The 14,305-nt window shown below is 58.8% G+C and overlaps 4 protein-coding genes across 4 annotated transcripts; 2 read left to right on the forward strand and 2 right to left on the reverse strand.

Moving 5' to 3' along the window:
- Positions 1-720: 720 nt before the first annotated feature.
- D7B24_004019 (uncharacterized protein) lies at positions 721-5,230 on the forward strand (the record flags this gene model as incomplete). Its single annotated transcript, XM_028638197.1, has 4 exons — positions 721-794; positions 869-2,652; positions 2,698-4,532; positions 4,595-5,230. The coding sequence occupies 4 exons, from the start codon at positions 721-723 to the stop codon at positions 5,228-5,230; spliced, it is 4,329 nt and encodes a 1,442-aa protein (XP_028497084.1).
- Positions 5,231-6,187: 957 nt separating this feature from the next.
- Positions 6,188-7,849, forward strand: D7B24_004020 (uncharacterized protein; the record flags this gene model as incomplete). Its single annotated transcript, XM_028638198.1, has 4 exons — positions 6,188-6,476; positions 6,542-6,575; positions 6,652-7,234; positions 7,298-7,849. 4 exons carry the CDS (start codon positions 6,188-6,190, stop codon positions 7,847-7,849), a joined length of 1,458 nt encoding a protein of 485 aa, XP_028497085.1.
- A 664-nt stretch (positions 7,850-8,513) lies between these two features.
- Positions 8,514-10,075, reverse strand: D7B24_004021 (uncharacterized protein; the record flags this gene model as incomplete). The annotated part of the gene is made up of 2 exons (XM_028638199.1): positions 8,514-9,876; positions 9,957-10,075. 2 exons carry the CDS (start codon positions 10,073-10,075, stop codon positions 8,514-8,516), a joined length of 1,482 nt encoding a protein of 493 aa, XP_028497086.1.
- An 830-nt stretch (positions 10,076-10,905) lies between these two features.
- On the reverse strand, positions 10,906-13,940 carry D7B24_004022 (uncharacterized protein; the record flags this gene model as incomplete). The annotated part of the gene is made up of 4 exons (XM_028638200.1): positions 10,906-10,917; positions 10,982-11,162; positions 11,223-13,643; positions 13,858-13,940. 4 exons carry the CDS (start codon positions 13,938-13,940, stop codon positions 10,906-10,908), a joined length of 2,697 nt encoding a protein of 898 aa, XP_028497087.1.
- Positions 13,941-14,305: the final 365 nt, after the last annotated feature.

The raw sequence follows: 14,305 nt of genomic DNA on the forward strand, positions 1-14,305 counted from the left end.
TGGCGACAAATCACGAGGACAGAAGCGCATGTTTATGGCCATCAAATGCCGACCTCATACAGCGACTGCTGCTTGTCAACGCTCTGCCGAACATATCACATGAAACCCCAGTAAACAATTCAAAACTTGTTTGTATTCCATGCTGTTGCTGATGTGATAGTCATGATGAACATGGAAGTCTGTGATCTGCGGCATTTCCCCTTTCCCTCTCCCGTGCCTGGTGCCGGTGCCCCTGACAATCCTGGACATGAGGTGGTTCCTTCCCTCATCAGAGTGCGTTGGAGAGAACCCAAGAACATCAACGCGGCAGGAACGATGCTGCCGCCCCGCGTGCTTCACCATGGTCGTAGGGTCCTCCTTCCTTCGGATCGTGACATGTGAGTGCTGTTGCCCACAACCTCCCTCATCCTCGCACAGATCTCTCTCAACAAATTCTTCTCCCTTCTCCATCCCCATCTCTCATCCCCTCCATTTCCCTCCCCTCTCGCTCCCCCTCACGGATCACTTCTTCGTCTTCTCTTCGTTTGTCGTTACAGTTGTCCGTCCACTTCAACGTCAGTCATTCTTTTCCCGTATTGGGGGTTCAGATTCTGCTTCGTTCGTTGTTTCAACGTTGTAGCGGCCTTCCAATCCAACGGTCGTCTTGGGCAGCCCACATCACATACTCAAGCTCCCGAGGCCCTTGCATCGTCACCGGCATTGAGTCTCACGACGGCTGAGATGCGTATTCACGCTCTTTTCGGCGTCCTGGCCTTTGGCCTCCTCGGCTTGACGTCGGTCGAGGCTTTCCCTCCGTAAGTCTCATCCTCGGACGATGAAAGAGATCGTCGGCGTACTCGTCGCTCTGATGGCTCACTGACCCAAACAGCGACGACGGTTACGGAGACGGCACTTGTGCCCCTACGGCTACCACCACTGTCTTTGTCACCGTTCCTGCCACCAACGCCGCTTCTCCTCCCTTTGTGGCTGGTCCTCAGACTGTCACCGTCACTATTCCTGCTTCTGACAATGGAGCTCCTGAAAACCCTCTTTCTCCCGTCTATACAGTTACCGTCCAGACCTTTGGTCCTGGTGAGAGCTCTCCCTACAATGGCCCACGTCCCTGGGAATCCCGCTTGACAGCTACTGGGGTTGCTACCCGCACTGTTACCCTACCTGCTCCGGACGCTGTGCCCTCTGCCCCAACTGGTGGCAATGATTCTCCTGGTACAAACTCCCCTGGCCCTGACGACAACACTGGTACCCCTGGCACGCCTGGCCCGGGAAGCCCCGGCACCGATGGTGGAAATGGCTCCCCTGCGCCAGATGGTGCCTCTGACAACCCTGGTTCATCTGGTGGCTCACCTGCAGATGGTTCTCAGTCCGACCCTGACTGTGTCACTGTCATCACCACTACCTTGTACAGAACAGAGACCGGCACCGGCAATGGTTCGCCCACCGTGGACACTGTCGTCGCTACCCTCACATTTACCTATCCCCATGACGCAGATGGATCCAACAATGATGGTTCGGGCACAGTTGCCACGAATGCTCCCGACGATGGGCAATTGCAGCCATCGATCATTACCAGGACCGTTTATCAACCTGCTATAGGACCAGGTCAGCCTTCGCCATCTCCAAGCTTGGTCGTCGAGACCATCACCATTCAAGCACAAGACCCGAATGCAGCTGGCAGCAACGGCCCAGGCGTCACTGCTGTACCTGGCATCCCTGGTGACGGCAACAGTGGCCCGTTTTCTGTCATTACTACAACTCTTTATCACGCAAGGACGATTCCCGGGCAGGCTGTTGTTACCACTGACACCATCGTTGCCAGCTTCACAATTGCTTTCCCTCCGACGTCTCCCACCAACTCTGGCAACGATGGCTCATCCGGTTCCCCCGCAGGCACCGATGGCAGTGTCACTTTCATCACTACTACTTGGTACGAGACCACCACGTGTCTGGATTCGTTGGGTAACCCCACACCTACTGTCGTGACGCATGCCACTACCATCGCGAGCGTGCTCCCTCTCCAGGCTTCCAACATGCCGGATGCTGGCGTCGGTTCACAGGCCTCAGGAGATCATGGCGATCTTGTCACCGTCATCACCGAAACTGTCTATCGTCCCGTCCCGACACTTGGCCCCAATGGCCAAGATTCTCCTCTCGTTGATACCATCGTCGCTACAATCACTGCCACATTCCCGGGCGATGCCATGGATGATGGCTCAACAGGTGCTGACATCGTCACGGTCATCGTTACGACGCTCTATGTCACCGCGACCTCACCAGCAGGCTCTTCTGGCGGCGAGCTCACCTCCTCCAATGGTGCCGTTGTTCAGACATTGACCGTGACAATCCTAAGTCCGCCACCTGTCCCAGGTGGTTCCTTGACAGGCACTCCCGTGGCAACTCCCGGATCAGGCAATAGCTTTGGGCCAGACAATGTCATCACTACATCACTGTATCGTACGGCCACGTACATCGGTCCTGACGGCCAGGCTACAGTCACAACCGAAACATACGTCGCAACAATCACCGCCGGCACTTCGCCTTTTGGTCCCTACCTTCCTACTGGTGTTCCCAATGGTGCTCCAGGTAACAGCAACCCCCAAGTCACTGTCGTGACACAAACACTTTATCCAACAGGCTCTATCCCTGACAACTATGGTGGACCCGGCTCCCCAAATGTTGACTCTGGTTCTCCCGGTTCAGGTGTCCCCGGCTCAGGTGTCCCCGGCTCAGGTGTCCCCGGCTCAGGTGTCCCGGGTCCCGGGGTCCCGGGTTTCTCTGATGGCTCTTCTCCCTCTGTTGTCGTGTACACAACGACACTCCTCCCAAGCGGCCTGGTTCCAAATGATCCATTTGGCAATGGCGCTAGTACCGTTATCACTGTTACCTTCCCCAATCCCACGGCAACTGGGCCCAATGACAGTATTGTGCAGACCCTGACTTACATTTTTCCACCAGCCACGCCAGGTGCCGGGGGTGGACTGCCCAGCACACCAACAAATCTTCCTGGTGGTCTTGGATCTCCAGGCCAGGTTTCTCCAGTTGGCTACAATTCCGACCTCACAGCCGGAACTGCAATTCCATTACCGCCCGACGGTGGCGCTGGCGAAATATCGGGCACACTCTATCTTACCAGCACTTTCGTCGTGACTCAGACCATCCCAGCTGCCTATAACAATGGCAACAGCGTCGTGACATACCTCTCTGTTGCCACAGTCGGCACTGCATTGCCTTCCGTTGCTTCTGGTGCCGGTGGTGTGTTCGGGCAGCCAGGGCAACTCCAGCCCCCTGTGCCCGGAGGTCAATCTGGAAGTGGTCAAGTTCAACCACCTGCCTCGGGCGCCGGCCAATCCGGCACTGGTCAACCTGGGACTGGACTGCCTGGCAATGGTCAACCTGGCACCGGACTGCCTGGCACCGGACTGCCTGGCGCTGGACAGCCTGGTACCGGACAACCTGGCATCGGTCAACCCGGTACTGGTCAATCACAACCACTTGTTCCTGGCACCGGACAGCCCGGGGCTGCGCAACCACAGCCACTTGTTTCCGGGAGTTCCTCTCCTGCGTCAGCGCCTTGTACTTCTGGTCTGCAAACAGGAATCGGAGGTCTCTCAGGAACTGTTGCTCCTGCTCAGCCATTGCTACCATCAGGTGAGGCCACACTGCCTGGTGGTTATGGATTCACTCAACCCCCAATGCAGCCTCCTGCTGGCGTGCCCACTCCCGCTCAGCCCGTCAACAACCCACTGCTTTCAATCTCGGGAGCTCTCCCCCTCATTGGAACCCAGTCACTTAATCCTCTTCTTCCTACCGGTGTTCCGCAGCCGCCTTCTGGTATTCCCCCAGCCGCGGGAAACCCCGCCCAACAAGTTCCCGGTGCTGCTGCTGAACACAACAGCAAGGATTGTTCCACCACTCTGCGAACCTTGATCGTCACCTCTGTCCAGACCAGCACATTCTTCAATATCGTGCCTGAACTCACCACGACTTATACCTTCCCGTATCAAGCACTCGTCACAGTCGAAAGCACCATTGTGACAGCAGAGTCGGCCCCAACTCTTTTGAAGAAATTCAGGCGCCAGCACGACGAACCCCTTGTCTTCGCAAACACAACTCAAGGAGGCCACCCAGCGTCTTTCGCGCCCCCTGTCGATGCCACTCTAATTACGATCCAGCCTGTGGTGATCCCAACTGCTCTGAGGCGTTTCAAGCGACATGTTGACATCAAACCGGCCTTTGCCAACACTACCACAACTGCCTCCAGACCCACTGCCATTACTGGGGAGCCGACATTATCAACTCTTTTTCCAAAACCAAGTCATGGCAACTCCACCTTCATTTCGACTTCATCGCTTCCGGCTTTGTCTGGAACCACTGTGCAGCAATCTACTGCGTCTCCTGTTCGCGATCATACCAGCAGTAGTCTCTCATCAAGATTGTCCGACACGCCAAGCAACATCTTGACGGCATCCGCCACCATACCTGTTCAAGTTCCAATCTGCACGGGAGCAAAGGAAGTCGGTAACCAGGTGCTTGATGTAAGTCAACTCGCATTTTCCGTCCCGTATTTTCATGTTTGCTCACGTGCCCGGTCCTCCAGTTTGATGAGCTGCCCGTCGGCCCGCTCTACAACCCGTACAGTCGCTTCTGGTTCTCCACTGGATTCCTCATCGCGCCTCCGCCGTCAGTGCCATATACCCCTTCGTCTGGAGGCCGACTTCTCGAATTTGTGCCTCCAGTGCTTACGAACGGCACGCTTGATACCTCGCAGTTCGGGGCTGGCATTGATGCAGCTTCGAATTGTTTCCGATTCAATTTCTTCGGCGCCAATCTTGGCTGCGATGCCCATGGGGAGAATCAATTCTGCGAGTTCACCTTCACCGGCTACCGCTTCAACTCGACCCTCAATGCTGAGGCCGAAGTCTTGTCACAAGTCACATGGGTGCCATCATGCCCCACGCTCAAGGAATGCAATCTGACACCGTTCTTGGTTGAGGGATTCAACAACCTTTCATCTGTTCTTGTCACTCTTCGGGTTGACGGCAAGCCTCGCCCTTGGTGGGCGGATGACCTCAAGGTTGGCTGGACTGACAACAGTTGCGATGCGGCCCGGTGCCGCGCTGGCACACCACACCACACAGCCACCAAGCGTGGTAAAGAAGGCGAACCCGTGTGGTACTGGACTCCTGGCGGTCTGCGCCGGCTCGGGTCCCGCTTCATGAAGTTCAGGGGTTGAAATGGCACAGTTGGCGCCTCGCCAGCGACTTGTTAGGCTGCATGAGGATGCGGCTGCCTCGCATATGAATCGTCAAGTGAAAGGGAAGGCGTGTTGAGATGGTTGTCGATTACTCGAGACGTTTGCTTTGTTACGATGTTACGATATATGGCATGCGTTTTTTGGGCTGGGGGTTAATGGTGGATTGGCCTTCTGGGCGGCGTTGTGTCTCATGGCTGATGTAATAGGGAAGACTAAAGCGCAGAGTACATGGCGTGGTCAATGGGCAGATTGTACCTTGTTAGAAATACTTACGAGTCCAGTGGATTGGTTCTTGGTGCACAGCGAAGCCGCCCATGGGCACTTCAGCCATGGGCGGCCACAAGTGTCATGTGACGGTCGGGATTTGAAAGGGTATTCGGGTTCGGCTTGCCAATCGACTGGCCGTGCGAGATCGGAGAGTTGAAGACAGGGCCGGCGGCCAGAGTGCAACGCTACGTGGTCGGCGGTTGTAACGGAGTTGGCCGGGGCCTTGACAATCGACGCTACTTCAGTGGTTGAACGGGCGAAGGACGGGATTAAGGCGGGGGCACGTCACAGGGCGCTCTTCAAAATCTGGGGCTGCGTTTGTCATCCATACGATCACTGGGCTTGTCTAGGGGGTTGATGACTCGATTGGGAAGCTTGCCTGCCAGGTCTACCTGGGCAAGTCAGTACCCTAGAGTAAGATGGGTAGGCATGGCTAGTTTAAATACAGATAGAGGGGCCCACTGCTGGTGTTGTCATCGCTGTGGTCTGGGAGATCATCTTCAAGTCGACCTGTATTGATCGGACCATCCATCGGTGGCGTCTACAATTGACGTCCAGGGCCATCTTTATTTTCTACGACAGTGTCATTGAATAGCGGGACGAGCCTGTTTTTTTTTGGTGCCGAGAGTATCACGTCACACTGGCAACCTGTATTGAACCTCGGCGACGATGGTGGACGCAACAACGTCGTCGGAGCCGTCCAGCGATATCGAGAAGCTGGAGCACTTCCCGACAGATGGTTCAGATTCAGAAGCCAGGCAGATCAAGACGGAGAGAGAGAGAACAGACGCATCCAGCAATGCCACTAGTGATGGAGAAGGAGAGGTTGACCAGCGTGATGACGATGAGAACCAGCCAACGACCAGCATCGCGAGCCGTGTCCTCAGTCGGATGACTTCACGCTCAAGCGTTGCGCCAGGGCCGCCACCTGATGGAGGGTTTACCGCATGGATGTGTGGTAGGTGACACCGTTCCCCTGCCAAACTACTTGCAGCAGATCCTAACGATCGTGTCTTTCCGCAGTTCTCAGTGGACATCTCGTCATCATGAATACTTGGTATGATGCTCTCCCTTCTTCCCTCGGTCTTATTCGCCATACCACGAGAAGGTTCAACTGACTGACCTCGATCTAGGGGTGTCATCAACTCTTTTGGTGTATTTCAACCGCACTACACGTCGACTCTGAACCGTGCGCCGTCTGACATCTCTTGGATCGGCTCATTCGAGATCTTCCTGCTCTTCTTCATCGGCACCTTTACCGGCCGCTTGACCGATGCGGGATTCTTCCGCCTCCTTTTCGCCACGGGCTCCGTGCTCGTGGTGGCCGGCACCTTTGCCACGTCGTTCTGCACACAGTACTGGCAGTTCTTCCTGGCGCAGGGCGTCTGCATGGGCCTCGGCAATGGATTCTTGTTCTGCCCGTGCCTGTCTCTGCTTGCGACGTACTTTCAGAAGAGGCGAGCGCTGGCGATCGGCATCTCGGCATGCGGCAGCGCGACGGGCGGCCTGGTGTTTCCCAGCATCGTCAGGGAACTGCTGCCGCGGATCGGGTTCGGCTGGACGATGCGGGTCATTGGGTTCATCCAGCTGGCCACCATGCTCGTGAGCTTCTTCTTCCTCAAACCGAGGATCGCTCCGCGCAAGGCCGGCCAGCTGGTGGAGTGGGCGGCCTTCGCGGAGCTCGAGTACACGTTCTACGCCTTGGGGTCCTTCCTGGTGAGTTTCCTTTCCCCCTTCCGCAGACTCGCCTCTCGGGCCTACTCACGCATCACACGGCAGTGCTTCATGGGGGTCTACTTTGCCTTCTTCTACCTCGCCTCCTACTCGCGCGACGTGGAGGGCCTGTCCTACCTCAACTCGCTCAACCTCCTCCTGCTCCTCAACGGCATCGGCGTCATCGGCCGGCTGCTGCCCAACTACGTCGCCGACACGCTCGGCACCCTCAACATGTTCATCCCCATGGCCGGCATCAGCTCGCTGCTGGCCTTCTCGTGGATGGCCGTGTCGTCCGAGCCGGGCCTCTACGCCTGGGTCGTCTTCTACGGCATCGCCGCCGGCGGCATCCAGAGCCTGTTCCCCGCCGGGCTGAGCGCGCTGACGTCGGACCCGCGCAAGCAGGGCACGCGCATGGGCATGGTCTTTACGATTGTGAGCTTCGCCGTGCTGACGGGGCCGCCCATCGCGGGGGCCGTCATCGACGCCACGGGCGGGCGGTACGTCGGCGCGCAGGCCTTTGCGGGGAGCTGCATGGCCCTCGGCATGGGGGGGTTGCTGGCGGCCCGGGAGGTCAAGAGACGGAAACTCGGCAAGGGCGTTTGGGCCAAGGTGTGAGTGAAGGGCACGCCCGTACGGACCGCGTTCGAGAGGAAGAAGCGAAAAAACGAATACACTGTTCGTCTGCTCGAAGAGAAAGAAGCAGGCGCTGTATGCATAGTGCCAACCGCGGAGCATGCAGCTCCAACGCTACCTGATATGTGCGGACATGCCAGGTTCGGGGGACGTGGGTGGGTGGAGTGCGGGCTCTTCCTAGCCACACTTGCATTCGATTCTTCGATGGGCGTGGTTTGGAGAGCGCCCATTCCTGAAGAACCAACGCGTTTGGTTGCAGAGTTGCTCTTTATCGATGACCGGGACTCGAGGCTTTTTGCCTGCTTGCTGATCCCACGCCTGCACGCGACAGCACTACGCAACGGCGCTTGCCATGCGTTGTCTTGTAAAGTTCCCTTGCGAAGCGGCCGTTTGCCGTACTGTTCCAGGAAAGGGGGGCTCCTGGAGTATCAACACGCCAGTGGACGGACCATAAGTTGAAATGCAATGCATAGCGTGTCATTTCACACAGACACATGGCCAAGACTTCGTTGACAACAGTTTGCTATAACTACATCGTCACATCATCACTCATCAGCCGCCCATACACCAACAGTCCCGTGTTCTACACCTCGCTCACCCAACCCTCCGATACACTCCCAATCTCATTCGCAAGCCAACATGTAATCTAGATGATGTCGTGGTCGCATGCCTTCATGCTCTCCAGGTGCACATGCAGACCCTCGTCGCGAATCTCCCTCATGGCCGCAAACGACGTAGAGTTGACCAGCGTCTTGGGCACAAGCTCGACGCCGTCCGTCGCCAGAACGCTGATGACGTGGGCCGCGGCCTTGGCGTTGGTGAAGAGCGTCTCAGGGTTGGGGTTGTCAATGTTGTCGCACGCCTGGTGGTAGCAGGCGTCCTGCTCGGCACCCGTACCCGTGAAGAGGCCGCCAACGGGCTTCTTGATGACCTGCTGGAAGGGAACGTAATCGGTGCCGCCCGTGAGACCGACGGGGCGCGTCTCGACACCCTCCGACTCAAAGTGGTCGAGGAAGAGCTTCTCGATGGCCTCCGAGCCGGGGGCGCCGCCGGGACCGACATCGGCACCGTCGCCGTCAAAGACGCCAAAGAAGCCGCGCGAGACCATGTCAAAGTTGACGTAGAGAAGCAGGTTATCGACCTCGGCCGAAGTCATGTTGTTCACGTAGAACTTGCTGCCCCAGAGGCCGTTCTCCTCGGCACCCCACCACGCGAACCGCACCTTGAGATTGGTCGAGAAGCGCGACAGGGCCTTGGCGAGCTCGAGAATGAGGGTCGTGCCGGAGCCGTCATCGTTGATGCCGGGCCCGGCTTGGACAGAGTCGAGATGCGCGCCGACCATGACGACGTTGCTCGCGTCGCCACCCTTGGTCTCGGCAATGACGTTCTGCGTGATGCGCTCTTCAATGAGCTGCGTGATCTGGAAGTGCGCCGTGACAGCCTCGCCCGCGTCGAGGCGCGCTTTGATGGCACGGCCAGGGCCCTGGTCAATCAACAGGGCCGGAACGTACTCGACGGGGTTGGGCAGCGAGAGTGAGCCGGCCGTCAGCTGGGCCGGGTCCGAGTTGTAAATGGCGACGGCAGCGGCGCCGGCGGCAGCAGCAGCCTTGAGCTTGCCAGCAAAGGTGGTCTGGTCGGGGCACACGCCACGCTCGACGAGGACGATCTTGCCCTTGGCGTCAATGTTCTGCGCAGCGTAGTTGGCGGCCGCACAGCCAGCCGGCCCTGTGGGCGCGTGCACAATGGGCAGGTCGACACCCTCAGCACTCGTGCTTGGCGAGTAGGTCAGGCCGACGGAGCGGAAGACCTCGCCGTCGACGGAGAACTCCTTGGCTGTCGTCTCGACAAACAGGGCAGGGAAATCCTGCTTTCTAATCTCGAAGCCCTTGAGCTTCTCGAGCTCGCCGTAGATGTAGTCGACTGAGGCAGCGTAGCCGGGGAAGCCGAAAGCGCGGTGACCACCGTTGGCGTAGGCAATGTCATTGAGCACCTCGAGGTTCTTCATCAGGCTGGAAAGGGGCGAGTTAGCTTGCCTGAGCCTTGCAGCAGAGACTTTCAATGACGCGGGGAGGAGGGGCAGGGCGCATACGCATCGGACTTGATGAGCTCTTGCAGCTTGTCCGAGTCAACAGGCGGGTGGCAGGGCTTCGTCTGCGCGGCGACGACGGGCAGAAGCGCCGCCGCAAAAGGAGCGTTGGTGAACTTCATGATAGCAAGATCGTGAGGATTGCTCTTGCGCTGGAGAGTGGTGCTGATGGAACAACCATGACAGACGCAGCATCCTGGGCATCATGTCTTTCTTATTTGAGCAGCTGTAAGCCTGCCATCCCCGCAGCCCTCCCGTGTTGTCTCGCCACCCCACCAGCTACCCATGGTGAACGTTGAGCTGGCGCATTTGTTGCTGATTGTTTTTTTTTTGACAAGCTCAGGCAACGGTGAAGATCGAGTTCAAATCGGGAAGGTCGTCATGCCGCCGCCAGAGGACCCCGCAGCTCGAGCTGCCGTCCACGGCCCAGCCCCGAGTCAGCGTTGCATGCCAAGTGGCCCCTCGAACCACAGCATCGAGGGAACTCATCCACAGTGACACAAGCCGCCAACATCGCCTGCCCCATCCGGCCGCTAGGAGCAGAAAGCGTCCAGCCTCCCGCTGCCCATCGCCCGCCTCCCGCGAAGGTTTGCGAAGGTTTTCGCCTCAGCAGTTGACCCGAAGCACCACCCCATCCGGCCGGACACACTGCAGCCACCCGTCACGCCGTGCCATCTCTGCGAGCAGGTACTGTGCGTGTCGCATCTCTTACATTCACGAACACGAACAATGAGTCAAAATTGGGTCGTAAGAATCCATCCACTTTCTTGATGCGCCTCATAATGGCTGGATCCCTCCCGACCTGCCCATGCCTCGGCTCCTCCCATGTCTCGTCTTTCATCTGCGTGTCGACGGAAACCAACCCATGGTATGTTGTTTGCTCGAACATGCGAGATCCTTCACTGCTGCTGTCTGGTATCCGTGTTCTCATCCGTCGTATAATGCATCGCCTCTACATGAGGATCTGAATAAAAGAGATTTGATGGTTAGCAAGGTTTTCCATAGCGGGCCGTTATCTCGCGACTTACACATTGGTCGTCGCCTTTGCCCTGGGGAATACCCATCTCCTCAAATGTCGCAGGGCCCTGGCCCGGCTGCTTACCCGGCTTGGCCTGTGCTGGGGCCGGTGGTCGTGGTTGCGCCCCCGGCGGTGCACTCCCAGTCCTGCCCTCGAGGTCCGGTCGTCCTACGGGAGGTCGCCCACCCGCACTGGGGCCTGTCGATACCCGGGGTGCACTCGCTGGGCTGCCGACCGGCATCGAATCGTACCTTTCCGGTCGACCTCCCGGGCCAACTGCTGTCGAAGTAGGGCGTGAAGACGTCCGCGCTCCGTACTCGCGACCCGGCTGTGGTTGCGATGACAGATTCGGCTGGCTGTAGTTGTTTGGTGCGCCAGGGGCAGGCCCAGGACCGGCGCCGTAGCCACCGCCACCGCCGTACGGGCTCTGTGGTTGCGGCTTGTTGTTGTAACCCGCAGGTGCCTGTTGTTTGCTGAGCTTATTGACAGCCGGGTTGCTGGCAGGACCGCCACCGCTGCCGCCCCCGTATGGCTGTGCCGTTGACGGGCGCTGCATATCCTGGCGGCCGTAACCCCCGGGGCCAGGGCTCGGCTGCCTGTATCCCCCGCCCGGAGGGCCAGGGCTCGGCTGTCTGTATCCCCCGCCCGGAGGGCCAGGGCTCGGCTGTCTGTAGCCGCCAGGTCCCTGGGCGGGCCGGCCGCGGGGGTCGCCGCCAGTTGGTGCCAGGTTCGCCATCGACTGCGAACCGCGTATGCCCTCGTTGCCGTAAGGGTGTCTTCCACCAGAGACATCCGTCGCACTCGGGCGAATGCCAAAGGCGCTCATGGGTCGGTCAGCGTGGGGTCCGGAGGCAGAGCGGAGGTTCCCGGCGCTGAGATGCCTCGAGGCCATGTCGTCATCGGGGTATGGTGCCGTGGATGGCGATCGACCGCCGTAGCTGAGCGGCGCGGGCCTGTCATCCTCAGGATATGGCGCGGCTGACTTTGGACGCATAGCCAAGCCTGTGTCGAGGTTGACGCCGAATGCAGGCGTCCTGGCGACCTGAACAGACGCGCGGGAAGGATCAGGAAAGTCCAGACCATCCTGGACCAGCGTGGGATGCTGTCCAGGTGAGGGTTGAGGCGAAACCCGAGGAGAGGGCCTGTCGATTGGCGTTGTCGGCGCACTCTCCGTGACAGTCGGCATCGCCTTGCTGGGTTGTTGTTGTTGTTGTCTGAAGCGGTCTGGTCTCTTGCCACGCTGTGAGCCGTGAGTAGACTTAATTCTGGTCAACGTGGTCGTCTCGTGGTCTTGTTTGGTCAGGGCCTTGGACTCGCTGAGGGAGTCAAGACGGCCGACGGCATCCTTGTTGCCATGTTCTGCGGCTAGTTCGTACCAGTGACGAGCTTGGCGGAGGTCTTTGGAGACGTGGATGCCGATTTCGTGGTAGTAGCCCATGGCAAATTCGCCAGTGGGCAGCTTGGCCACGGCGGCATCATGGGCATACTTGTAGGCCAGCTGCTCATTCTTGTTGAAAACGCCCTCGTAGCCAAAGAGAAACCACCTGCTGACGCCGAGCGAGGCTTCGGGCTGGCCCTGTTGCGCGGCCAGGCCGTAGTAGTGGATGGAGTAGGCTGGCTTGAAGTCGCATCCCAGCTGGCACAGCTCGTACGCTTGACCCATCTTCAGCTGCGCCTTGGCGAATCCCAAGTAAGCCGCCTTTTCTAGGTACATTTTGGCCAGAGACAGATCGAGGGGTAAGACTGTGTCGGGTATACTAATCTCGGGCAGCTCCCTCGACAGCAGCATGCCGTAAACGTAAGCACCTTGGGGCGCGTCCTCGTCCGCTGCGTCGGCAGCCTCGTTGATGAGCTGCAATCCCCTGTTGTAATCTTTGGGCTGACCGTGCTGACCCAGCAAACTCATCATGCCCAGCCGGTAGGAGGCGGCAGAGTCCTTGTGGCGCAGGCCGACATAATAATGCTCGACAGCTTGCACAAAGTCGTTGGAGCTCTCAAACAGCATGCCCATGCGATATTCAGCACGGCCGTAGCCCAAAGCTGCAGCTCGTTTGTAGCCGTTGTAGGCCTCCTTCTTGTCTTGACGAACGCCAAACTTGCCGAATTCGTGCCACTTCGCCTTGATGAACATGGCTTCAGGATGATCCTGCCCTGCGAGGTAGTCGACGATGCTAACGGCATCTAGTCGTAGAGTGTGCTCAACCTTGGGGGTCTGGGGGCGGGGTTGGCCATCTGCTTCCCTGACGGCAGCCTCTTGCAGGATCTCGACCCACGAGAGGGTATCGCGCGCCCATGACAGCTGCATGGAGACATTGTTCGAGTGCAGAACATGCTCGCGAGCTTTCCATAGAATGCCCTCCTTGTCTTCGTCGCTTGGCGGGATATTCTCCCCCTTCACTTTTGGGAAGGGAGAGAAGGAGGGGGCGTCGCCAGTGTGCGACATGGTGGCGGTCTTGCCTGGGGTGCTGCTGGGCAGAGCGGTATAATCGTCGTCAGTGGTCTTTCCGTACGCGTTGGCGGGAGGGCCCCGAAGAGACGATTGTCGCTGCGGGTGATTGCTGTAGAGGCTGGAGGGGGAGTTGTCGTCGTTTGCCGGTCGGGGGGCTTCGCGTGCTTCAAGTTCCATGCGCTGAAGGTCGTCTTGCATGTTCTGAGGGACCTGCGGCGTTATGCTGTAGGGAGAAGAAATGCAATGTCAGCGGGCGGCGTGCAAACCGGTGGACGGAGGTGGCAGCGCGCGCAGGCCGCGAGACGAGGGGTCGCCAAAACCGGACTTTCTGAGGGATTCCCCCGCCAAGTGCAGATTTTGAGGCGCCGCTGAAAGGAAACGGCACAGCGAGCGCGGCGGGGCACTCGTGCAGGGAGTAACAGAAGAATCAGACGTACCGCTGGGGGGCGGGCGCGACGACCTCAGGCATGTAATAGTCATCGAAGCCGCTGGGAACAAATGTCGCGCCGAGCTGGGGCATATCGGGTGCGGGTGCGTGAGCCTGTGACAGGTGTTGAGGCTGAGGCAGGAGGTCTGCATAAATAGAAATAGCGTCAGCGGGGGGCGGATGTTCAGTCGTTGGCCGCTGGGTGCCTGGATCGGTGGAGGACGGAGTGGTCCTGCGCGGGTGGGCGGATAGGCACTACACTGACGGTGGTTGGTGCTGGTGAGCGGCCGATGGGAGCCAGGAGAGTGCTTGTCAGGAGGGCCCTGTCAGGAGTGGGAACGGGGTGTGCAGTCGACCAGAGTGAGACTATCGAACGGTCGACCGGGCTTCGCGCAGCGTTTGTAGACAGGGGCTTGCTTCTGCCACCACGCTTGAGATGGCTCGAGTGATGGTTGTTG

The sequence above is a fragment of the Verticillium nonalfalfae genome (assembly GCF_003724135.2).
Source record: "Verticillium nonalfalfae strain VnAa140/NRRL 66861 chromosome Unknown scaffold_22, whole genome shotgun sequence".
In the NCBI taxonomy this organism is placed as follows: Eukaryota; Fungi; Ascomycota; class Sordariomycetes; order Glomerellales; family Plectosphaerellaceae; genus Verticillium; species Verticillium nonalfalfae.